Source organism: Engystomops pustulosus, chromosome 5 (assembly GCF_040894005.1).
Source record: "Engystomops pustulosus chromosome 5, aEngPut4.maternal, whole genome shotgun sequence".
NCBI classification, from domain to species: domain Eukaryota; kingdom Metazoa; phylum Chordata; class Amphibia; order Anura; family Leptodactylidae; genus Engystomops; species Engystomops pustulosus.
Window position 1 is genome coordinate 113,709,529 of NC_092415.1, and position 12,239 is coordinate 113,721,767.

The window sequence follows — 12,239 nt, forward strand, 5'->3', positions numbered from 1 at the left end:
AGTGAATTACTTTCTTTGTGTGTACAGCTTTATTAAAATCACCCAAAGACACGTGTCCATAAACCCAACAAGTACAATATTCTAGGGAGTGCCAATATACACAGCTGCAGGAGAAAACAGAACATCTTAATGGCTCATGTGACAACACAGACTAGGAGGCTACTTTTATATATATAACCTTCCAAAACAGAAAGACAGAGATGGTGTGTCCAAAAAAATGATTCAAATGGTAACAAACAAGCTCTGTTTATAACACAATCAAAGGGCACTTTTCAGCAGTTCTCTCTGGCTTGCACACCTTGCAAGTGCCTTTAATGCTTGACTTTTACACTCTACTCTATATAGAGCTGCTTTAAACAGCCATGAGCCCAGCCATGTGGACACAAGTGCTTCTCTGTCCTGGGAATTGGCTTTTTCTCCCAACACCAGCAGCTTTTTGTTGCGCTTATATTTTGAACTTCTATTCTCCAAATGAATTTCTCTAGTGCCATAAACCTTTTTCCTTTTTGTTGCATTTTCCCTTTCTTTCCCTTTCCATCTCCTTTTAATCTGTCTCACCCTAAGGCAACAAGGAAGATATTGTGAGAAGTGACAGTATAATTATGAGTACTCCCTTCCTCCTTCCACCATTCAAATCCTGTCATTTGAACTGTGTATGCTCGTTACTAAATTAATTTTGCCTGCATAAAAAAATAAAAATCATTTGTGCCCTTAGGTAAAACTGCCACTGGTTTCATGCTGGGTGTTCACCATAGAAGGAAGCAGAAGAGGGGTTTTCATTTAAGGCAAAGTGTTAGCTGCCCACCTGCATGCAGCCTAGTCTTTCTTTGTCTCCCAGTGTAGATCTAATGATTGAACTAATGAAGGCCTGTTATAGTCAATAATTACCCATCGGTTATTTAAATCAGACACCATTTACCATACAAACACTAGCCCACAGCTACAGAACAGATTCCCCCCTCTGTCTCTCTTTGGCATTTTTCCCTGCTAACTCTTTTTTTCTATTGCTCTCTCAATTTTTATTTTTTTTTTTATCTACAAGGGCGATTGAAACTTTATAGTGCATGATTCATAGAGAAGAGCGGCACTGGGAGCTATGGTGCATATTACATTAATCAGTGTCAGGCCACTAAAACAGAGATATGAATATGAATTCTCCATATTGCAGAGGATATAAATGTTCTGGTGAATAATTGATCGCTGCTTAGGAAGAAAGCAAAAAAAAAGAGCAAGAAAAAAAGAATTAAAGAAGTAAAAAAGTAAAGTAAAAGAAAATCTAACATTTCAAGACTGGAGGGAAGATAAAATTGAACACATACACTGTAAGCAAAGTAAAAGCATTCCACATTACATCAGCATCTAAAGCTATTCTATTAGAATTCAATTAATGGCGAAACATACATACAATTTGTATTGTTGATAACAAAATGTATTGCATCAGGGTTTCAAATATAGAATTTTTTTTCTATTTTGGTTCTTAATCTTTTTCCAAGTTATTCAGAACAATTCAATTTAATTTCGGTCAAAAGTCAATAGTCTGGATAAACTACATATTTCTGTGTTTTATATTTATGTCCTATCACTGGTCAAGGTCACACTGGTCAATAATGTTTACATATTTAAACATTATTTTAATCTTTATAATTATATTTTATAAATCAGATGTTAACCCAAATAATAATTCTAGCTTCTTAAATGATTACTGAAAATGGATATAAAAATATAAGTTGTCCAACCAAATACACCAAATAAAATTCTACTTCCACTGAAACACAAAGCTCACAATAATTTGAGAACTCAATTTACATTCTAAAGAAAAAATAAAATATTATTTTTTAAGTAATGTATCTAATCATTTCTTAAAAGTATAGTTGCAGAATGCTAAATAATATGCATTAATATCCACTTTAGATAATACCCACTTTTAATTTATTTTGGGTTGCATAGCTGAAATATTAGTTCTTCACTGTAGTGTCTTAATGTACAAAATGCAAAATGTACAGCTAGCAGTTAAGGGGTATAATATTATACGTTTAATTTACAAGTAACAGTGAAGTAGTATATGTTATAGATATATTATGCAAGTAGCAGGAAAGTAGTATATATTATAAATATAATGTACAGGTAGTAGTGGAGTAGTATTTATTATTAGTATAATATACAAGTATCAGGAGAATGATTGATATAGATATATATATATTACAAGCTATATATATACGTGTAACGTACAACTAGCAGGAAAGTCGTATATATTATAGGGATAATGCACAAGAAATTATAGGAATAATTTACAAATGGCAGGAAAATAAATATCATTTACTTTGAGACAAGCTCGTCCACATACTAATGTGTGACATTTCACAGAGGCTATTTATGCTGTATCTATGTGTTCGCTAGGTATTTGGTGAAATACACATCATTGTGCAATTCAATGAGTGCACTTACATGTGATGAGGCAGTGAATGGAACTACTTTGTATACAAACAAAAATTAGCAATTCAAAGTGTGAGAAAGAAAAGCCAGGGAGAAATGCCCCTCTCTACGCCCTTTCTGGATGCAATTTGTTACTTTATAATTAACCCTGTTGACTGGACAAATATCAGTAATGACGTCCTGCCCATTTCACACCATCAAATGGCCATTTTCTACCCCACAGGACTGTGCCACCGACATCTGCTCCTCATTGCCACACATCACACGAACCCCCGAATAAATCACCAGCCTCACCCTATCGTACACCGCAGCAGCAGTAGGACACACAATACATTCACAATGGCACATTATATTCCAGATATTTTACATCTAATTTTACATTTGTACCTGACAGAGCGCTGCGCTCGTCCCAAAGTTTAATACGCTGTGAGCCCTATAGATGGAGCTATTGTACTACAGATTAGTACACTGCTCCGCCATACAGCGCCCAAATTGACAATAACAATAAATAATATGTAAATATATGATTATATCATAGAGACGTATAATATTTTCCTTAAACACTATAAATAAATACACATAACAGCAGACCACTAATAATTGTGTATGCACCATACACAATCTATTCCATTAATACTTGAATGAAATAATCTCATTCATTTTATATTACACAGATCAGAAGGAGTATGACTACCAAGGTTTGCATGAAATTATGACTATATTATTTGACAAAAAGAACAAATCATATTATTTTCCTTAAATGCTTATGGTAATGCAGTAAAGAGACAGTGATGCATTAGAACATTTAGTGACAATTCCAGTGATGAAGAGACATCTATTTGCTTGTGTCTACTATAACTGCTCTCGCACTTGATGGGCCTTTTATTAATATTTTATTTGACCCCCTCCTCCTTCCTTTGGCTTCCGACAAGTGCTTGTTTTGGGCTCTAGTATTGTTTGGATAGGGCGTCCCCACATTATTTCTTAATGACTTCCACAGCTGCCTCCTTCCATTTTCTCCTATGCACAACCATCTGGCGTCTTATTAGCACCTCAATGCTCGTTTAGTGTTCTCAATTAGAAATAAAAAAAATCAGGAAACATTGAAAATATTACATATTTTTACCAGCTTGTCTATGGGGGATGAATGCATCCTTTCACCATAATTGAATGATCATTATAATGCCCTGCGCTGAAATAGAGGAGGGGGGGGTCACGATCATCATCACGTACAATTAGAGCTTTTACAATTAATGACAGTAACAAAAATAAAAACCCAACTGGAGTTAACTTGGGCCATAAAATTAAGTGGCTCGAGGTGTTAAGTGCCCTCTCCACTGGGATTAGCTCAACAATTGTCTTTACAATCCCTTATTTAAAATCTATAAAACTAAAATGGAATCAATAGTTGAAAGACCACAGTTGTAAAACATTTTTAAAAAGGAGAAAAAAAATAGAGGAAAATGGAAAACAGTTGAGGTTTGAATAATCGGGAATTTCTACAAGTGAGCAGATTGTGCATAAGAGTAATCACCATACACTAAAGCGTGACAAATTGTTTCATCGTATCCCTTTCACTTCATAATGACTGACATTAAAATGGAAATCAGGGCTAGGGACAGAGAAGGATTCATCTGGCAGGAGGAATCAGAAGAAAAAGGAAATAGGTTTCATAGAATTTCATATAGTTTATTAGACAAAAATATAGGATTTAGACAAGTTTTGCTGACGCACTATTTACAATTTCAATCACTTTATATACAGAAAAAAGCACAGAGACATGTGAACCGGTTACCGAAAAAAACGAAGAATCCAGGACTTGTTAGAATGAGTGGGATCAGGAAAAAGACACTGGAATGGATCCACCTACTGAGTTTATCATTATTTTTTTATTATTTTTAAGTCGCTTCTTTTTATTAGAATTTTGGCGGTAGGTTGACAACACCACCTTATTGCAAAAGAATTTCTAGATAATACCCATAATGTCCAGATTGTAATAAGAGTCTGTAATCTCTGCTCAGGCAGAAGGCAGCGCTGTTAATATGCGGGGGGTCCCGTCTTGCTGTGACAAAGTGCTGCAAACAAGAAAATTCACACATTAGAAAACACATTCTGCAATTTCTGAATACAAACATGACTGATATCAAAAATTCTAGTTAACTGATCGATAAAAAGCACAATAAAATAATGTGGGTCCGAGTCCTTATTAGAATGTACAATAGTAAATCATATTGAATTTTGTACCATGACACATACTTCAATAGACTGAAATTACGTTCTTCTTAAATATCATAATAACTTGTTATTTGTCATTATAACTGAATTAAGCCATGAAATATTCGTTTCTTATAGATGTCAAAATTTTACAAACTTACTTTTCACGAACAGCTTGAAAGGAGTTTTTTAGCTGTGGAGGAGAATCCGTTCTGGGAATATTTTCTCTGTCTGTAGGACATAAAATTAAAAAAAATTAAGGATAATCAGATTATATTGTCAATTGTAATAAAACAGGGCACCCTAAATCACATAAGGAATGCTAATATACCAGAGCAGTGGGCAGTTTTAGTTTTATAGAAATGGCCTTATTTTATAACTAAATACTGTGCATATATTCAGAAACAGAAGTATATCAGTACACGGGGGATATGGCACTATATATGACAGAACTGATGACAGTGTCACAAAGTTGATGGCGTCACCTGTGTGCTTAGGACTGGTCCTGTCTGTGGTTTTGTCGCTGCCGTTGATGGCACCTAGGTTGGCCCCTGTTAGAAGAGATGCTTGCTGGTGAGCCTGGAGGTGGTGGTGGTTGTGGTGAGAGCTGTGGTGGTGATTTACTCCTAACAACGACCTCATATTAATTAGTGAACTCTGAGTAAGGAAAGCGCCATTTGTCCAATTGTGAAATTTGCCAATCTGGCATGTGTATAGTCCATGGCTGGGCAGGAAAGCTGGGTGCTGGATGGTAGGGGTAGGAGACGTGTGGTTAACTTGGGGAGATGATGGAGAAGACTTTATTGCACCGTCTGGGCTGGTGGCTGTCTCTGCTAGAGACCATATTTTGGGTTTGTTGTGAGGTGGCATCTGCAATGTCCCCTGTCCACCAGGGCTTACTATTCTTGTATTGCTGGACTCAGAGTTGTCCTTGACAAGTGAAAGGGGGTCTTTAGATTTCAGTCCATCAGTCCCTGATATGAGTGCGTCACTGTCCTTTTTTAAACTTTCTTTGTCACTTTGCCTCAAGTGCTCCGGTTTGTCATCATCATCTTCATTGCTTTGCTCCCCGTCGTTATCGTCGATCTTATCAATATCTATGCTCTCCAGGTCGATCTCCTCATCATCTTCATTTTTCTCATGGTCCCCTTCATTGTCACTCCCAAAGAGATTGCCATCTTCCTTACTCCTAGCACCCCAGGTCACCTTATTCTCTTTCTTAAGTCGCCTCCTGGCATTGGCAAACCACGTGGAGACCTGGGTGAGGGTCATCTTTGTGATGATGGCCAGCATGATCTTCTCCCCCTTGGTGGGATAAGGGTTTTTCCTGTGCTCGTTCAGCCAGGCCTTTAGGGTGCTTGTACTTTCCCTTGTGGCATTTTTAGGCCGACCAGGATCTCCATACTGAAACTGCCCATAAGGGTAATAACCTGGAGCAGTATGTGCAGCAAAAGTGCCTGGGTGCACACCAGGGTTATCCTTCAGCTCATACTGTGATCCCTGGAAGAGAGGAAAAAGTAGTCAATTAGTTCTGTGAAAGGGAAACATGAAAACCTGAGCTCAAAATAGAAGTTGTAGTAGTGGTAGTAATACTGCTAATAATAATAATTCCATAAATGTGATGACAGCAAAAAAGTTATATGAAATTAAGAAATATACCGGATAAAAATATTGATAATAATAATCATAATAATAATAAGAAAACATTTTATCTTTAAGTCTAAATAGCCTTACCCTCAATTCTCAGATGCTTTAAAAAGAAAATCACAGTGATTTTGCTCTTTTAGAAATTGTAATCATATATATATATTATGTGTATATATATATAAAACGTATATCTACAAATTAATATTTTACAGTGACTGCAAAACATCGAATAATGTTTATTTTTTATTTTTATAAATGTATATAATACATGTATGTAATATATCTATCTACAGCCATCTCTTATGTTTATAACAAAATATTAATAATAATAATATTAATAATAACTTATGTAGAGATGTTTTCGCCCGTGAGTTTTGGTTATATTAACCTCAGTAGCCTGGACAAACACTAGAAATGAAATGTGCTTTGCAGTTTACACAGGTGCGGCCATACTGTAAATTCGTGCTACAAAGATATTTTATGGTGTAAACAATTACAAAGGCTCCAAATATGATATTCTATCTGCTGGACTATTATTTCTACTATTGACCAAATAAAACACTTCGCTCTTATTAAATTGTACACAACTACTTTAAGTAAACCAAGTAGGGCTTTGATCTAGAACTAAGTAAATACACGATGTTTGCCTGTTTTAAAAAGTCACTATTTATCTTTTATCACCTATTTATCCTCATCCGGGGGCAAAACTGAGAAACAATATTACCCCATAATAACCCCATTAGGCCTCGTTATCATATACAAGATGGGCAAATCACATTCCTGATGAGATGGTTACAAACACCAGACACAAGCAAAACTTCCCAGGTCTTACTGTAGAAATATACATTAAGAATTAAACTTTCCTGTCCTTCCCTTCATTGCCCATCATAGGAAAACAGACAATTTCCATGACGATTCTTTACAAAGTAAACGAATTTGACTATCGATGAGATAATGTGGACTTTGTCTAAATGACAGTAACATCCGCATGCTTATTTGAAACACATTCATAAATGAGACATAATAATGTTATTATACTCTTCGCCCTTTGTCTATTTGCAATGATGACAACAGATTTCTTTCTGCAAGGATTTAGGGACAATCGGGTTCGCCTTGTAATAAATAATTCAGGCGGATTGGAACTATCAGCGGATTGGGATTATGTGGAGCTCTCACAATGGACGGGACAGTAAATGTTCTCCCACAAAGTGATGAGTCCAGAGATTTGCCCCATTTCCCGATGACTTTGGTGAGTTTCTAGGAGTCGGGAAAGTTTCAGGAAGGAGCCGGATGCGCTCCCCCAGGAAAGCTACAAGTAGTACATATAGTGCACTTACCATCTGCGAGAAGAGGCTGAGGTCTGCGGTGTAGGGCAGGAAGGCGCTGTAATTGGGGGCGCTGTACGGGTACATGCCCAGCACGGAGGTGACCGCGGCGGTGGAGCTGCTCCCGAGCTCGCTTCCTGCCGGCCTCCCCGTCCCGGCGGCGGCGGCTGCGGCTGCGGCGGCGGCGGCTGCCAGCACCCCCGGCCGCTCCCCTCCATAGACGGCGGCCTGGCCGGCGCTCAGGTACTGGGGGTAGCCCAGCTGCGGGAAGGACATGGCAGGAAAGTAGTAGTGTGTACAGAACTAGGGGGAGATGAGTGTGAGCTGTCCCCCCACAAGCCTCAGCTCCTGAGTGTAGTGCTGGATACAGACAGATAGGGGAGAGGAGCCCGCTGTCCCCCCACAAGCCTCGGCTCCCGAGTGCTCCTAAATCCCTCAGATGTGATCTGATCAACAATTGAGCTCCAACTGATGTGTCTGCCCCCGGGTCCTGGGCTGATCTTTCACATACAATTTGAAGTTGATGCTTTGATTGGCATCCGCTGGAGCTGCAGGCGCCTCCCCCTCTGGAGCATGTGGCCTGAGCATTGGCTGGGACACTCCACTCTTGTCTATGTGTGTGTGTGTGTATATGGGGTGTGCTATAGACCCTCTCCCCCCTGTGTATGTATATGTATGTGTAGCTAGCGCTCAGCCATGGCACCCCTCTCCTTCTCACGCTGCATGACAACCTGTCTACACGAGCTTACAGCTGTCCGACACTGGGGCTCGGCTGTTTCCAGTCCACACACTGTCCCCTGTACAAAAGCAACTGAGTGACTGTCTTATTACCTGTGCCACACACACCAGGCCGGCAATCTACTACCTCATAGTACATGGAGAGCATCTACTGTGCCCACAACAGAAAGAAAAAGATGATAATGTGATCATCATGTAATTACTAGTAATTATTATCGCTACATCACAGAAAGTCATATACAGACACATCCAAGATACAATGAGGGGAATGAAATATACTATAATACAAACATATAATAATGTCTAGCTATCTTTATACAAACTATAGGCAATTATCAGGCAGTAAATGAAATTAATGCTTCAATATTACACAATAACGATAATCTAATACAATAACCATCTATATTTATCTTTTTTGAACTACATCTGATATGATACATATATATATATATATATATATATATATCTGCACATATATCACACATATATATATATATATATATATATATATATATATATATATATATATATATATATGATGCATCTGAGAATATATTCTCAGATCCATCATTTACCTTCTATATATATATTATTTCTTTACACCATTTTGTGACCAAACTATGTGATGTATATAGTAGTAGTATAGTAATGTATGCATTGTGTTATTAGGAGCACACAATAAAACAATTAGTTGCTCTATTTCATCTGCCCTCTCTATACATCGGGTATCCACCCTGTGGCTAATAGGTCCGTCACATTTTAATTGTTCTACAACCAATTTAAATTTGTTTACTATTTTTAACGCATTTTTCTTATTTTTTTATTTAAAAAACTGTTTGTAGTAAGCATATTTAAATAATTTGTATACTGTATAAAACACACAAGCTAATACTTTGTCATTTGTAGTGTGGTACAATTCTGTACTGTGCCCCTCCACATGCGGCACTTACTGTGCCACTCACACTTTAAAGAATCTGGATTAGCACTAGGAACAAGCCCCCAAAATTACAAGTGTGTTGTGCAAACTGAAGGATCCCATTACAGGGTTATAGGTAAATAAAGGTGGGATCAGACCATTGAAACTACTCAAATCTTCGTAATGCTCAGATGTTACTGGAATGTTCATCCAGGGGTTTAAGAAAAGGCTTCGCTCAACTCTGTGTAGTTTATATACTCACCTTAACCCAGTATAACAGATCTCCCGTACCCATATATTTGTGTACACTTTTATACATGCGTTCACAAGCACACACACACACACACATATATATATATATATATATATATATATATATATATATATATATATATAGATAGATAGATAGATAGATAGATAGATAGATTCTGCAGACATCACCCAAGCATTCCTCTAAAGCCACAATTACAGTGAATTCCATAAGAATGTAACATATAAAATCCTCCCTGTACATGAAAAATTGTCCATTTAATAACATAATAAGTCTGCCCAGTAGCCATTACTTGAAAATAAACTACATTTTTTGAGTTTACTCCTTTTTTCTGTACGACTAAAACCCCGGACCAGAACCACATGACTAAGCTTCTTAAGTTAAAATCAGTTTAACTGAGGCATGGTCAGCCATCGCTATTCTTCTTCAATGCAATGCTGTATGAAAACTGAGAGAGTAAGATTGTGATAAATAGGTTCAACATGCAATTGTATTTTAATGTGGAAATATATATATAGAGAGAAAGAGACAGAGAAAGAATCTTCATTTCTTAAAGCTAAACATGCCCTATTAAGTTCTTGGCAAACCTGTAGAAAAGAAATCTGCCACTTCATTAAGTGCGCACAGTTTAGGAGCAGAGCATTGAATGATCCTCTGATCGCTGCAGAGAAATAGCTGATGCCATCAAATTACTCTACAGCCAGTGGAGAGGCACAAGGCAGAGTTTATCACCCTTGGTAGGGCTCTTCCCCTAATGTCACCACGTCCAGTGTCATTGTTGGACATAGATTGACAACTGATTGGGAATACAATAGTCAGCCTTCCTCACATAAGATCAGTGAACAGATAGCGCTGAATTAGAAGGAGATAGGGATCGCTGCTGCAGTTTCTTAAGGCGATGCATACTCCTCCAAAAGATTCCCCTTTTATAAATAACAAATCAGTTGAGATGGAGCGGATAAGAGATGCTAATTCAGGCATAGGGGTCGCTGCTTGGCTGTCTTATGGCTGCTCCAGGAAAGATGAAGTCAGTGATTGTGATCTGCTCCAGATGTCCTAGGAGTGGATGGAGCAGCCCTGGGAATGTGCAGTGCACAACACATCAGCAAGGAAGGGGGGTGACTGCCTGGCATAACCTGCTGCCACTACTGGAGATGGCACTGCTGATAATACACAACCGCCGAATATAGCTCCTCCAGGGAGATGAAAGAAGACACCACAGCACAGGGCGAGAGAGAATAAGATGCTTAGCAGGGCACAATTTGAGAACGGTACTGGCTTCGTTTATAGTTTGGATGAGTTTGAGTTTATATTCTGTGATATTAAAAAAACATATATATTTATATACACACACACACATATACCATACTTTATATATTGTGCGGGTTATATGCAAATGACGGATGTGTACATTCAAATATTTAGAGAGATAATGTATACAAACACAATTTCTATATATCTGTATTAAGAAGGACATATATGAATATTTAGAATTTGTATATATTCAAAAATATTTATACATACATATACATCTTTATATGAAGACAGAAAATATTTATATACAATATTGGCAGCAGGTGTTGAGATGATCTACATCGCTGGAGCACCTCGGTCCGGAGTCTGGAAAGATTGAATGAAACATTTGCCTTACAGATAGTAAAATAAATACATCGGATTACACTATTCTTGGTTTGATTATCCAGAAATGGAAGAAATAAAATGCTAAACTAAAGAAAACCATGTCTGCTGGAATGGAAACTTATCTCCCAAAAAGTTCTACATGTTAAGAGCGATCTTTTATCTGAATACATGTAATGTGCTACTGATGAGTAGCACAAGGTGGATGGCTGTGGTGGGCAGGCTACAATGTGTTATGTTGTTGCTGGTCATCCTCCACTTGACAGCAAGTAGCCTTTTCACATTCAGCCCCTATTCATCCCTCCGGAGCCCTGATTTATGAGCCTTGTTAAACAATCATTATTACTTAGCACCTTCTCCAGCAGGCTCTGGGAAAGCACCCTTGCTTTGTCACAACAACGATTAGGGCAAGTATATCAATCTAAATATACATTGTGCCTGCTCCCCTCCCCATGAGGTCCCGGCAGTTCCTATCAGTGGAGGTAAAAGATGGTGCTACAAATTAGAAAACACATTTTAGCAAAGTTTTTGTTATCGTTTTATTTAAATGTTTATACACACGTGTTTCTATGCAGGAATAGAAAAAAAAAAAAAAGAAAGAAAGATAAGAAGCATGGGCAGTGTAATTCATCACTTCCTAATTAAGCATAGCACTCCATTCTGTCTCTCCAACATGATCACCTCTTGTGGAGGATTCTCTGTTTTTTTTGGTTGCAGTTAGTATTAATAATTTTGTGTTGCCACTCTGGAGTATGGCTTGGGGGCATGTGCACAATTGCTGTGCCAGCTGCAGTTGTATTTATTTGTTTCCCTCCTTCCCTGCCTTGTTCCTGTAGGGCTGCATTATACAGTTTTTAATTAGTTTGTGTTTGTATTTCACCCGTCCCAAATCAATGCCATCCTGGAGCAATTGAGTGTAAATTCCTGCAGTACAGGTGTAGCTGCTAGCTCCGCAACACTAGGAAACTCATGTCTTACAAATGAAAGCACTGAATGCCATTCAGCCGAACTGTCAGCTTTACACAGCCAAGAGGAAGGAGATCAAAGCAGGGAGCAG

The 12,239-nt window shown here is 37.9% G+C and overlaps 1 protein-coding gene across 1 annotated transcript; it reads right to left on the reverse strand.

Moving 5' to 3' along the window:
• Positions 1-3,913: 3,913 nt before the first annotated feature.
• On the reverse strand, positions 3,914-8,221 carry LOC140133158 (iroquois-class homeodomain protein irx-1-A-like). Its single transcript, XM_072152922.1, has 4 exons — positions 7,632-8,221; positions 5,133-6,147; positions 4,809-4,878; positions 3,914-4,508 (listed from the first exon to the last, which is right to left on the reverse strand). Exons 1-4 carry the CDS (start codon positions 7,893-7,895, stop codon positions 4,451-4,453), a joined length of 1,407 nt encoding a protein of 468 aa, XP_072009023.1. The 5' UTR covers positions 7,896-8,221; the 3' UTR covers positions 3,914-4,450.
• Between the last annotated feature and the right edge of the window lie 4,018 nt (positions 8,222-12,239).

What these genes read in the sequence shown, in the direction of transcription:
- LOC140133158 (XM_072152922.1), bottom strand. Translation starts at nt 7,895, where the DNA reads ATGTCCTTCCCGCAGCTGGGCTACCCCCAGTACCTGAGCGCCGGCCAG. An exon ending in TCAGCCTCTTCTCGCAGATG is followed by an intron (nt 6,148 to 7,631) that starts GTAAGTGCACTA and finishes CCTCTCTTCCAG; the next exon opens with GGATCACAGTATGAGCTGAA. An exon ending in TTTCAAGCTGTTCGTGAAAA is followed by an intron (nt 4,509 to 4,808) that starts GTAAGTTTGTAA and finishes TCTTGTTTGCAG; the next exon opens with CACTTTGTCACAGCAAGACG.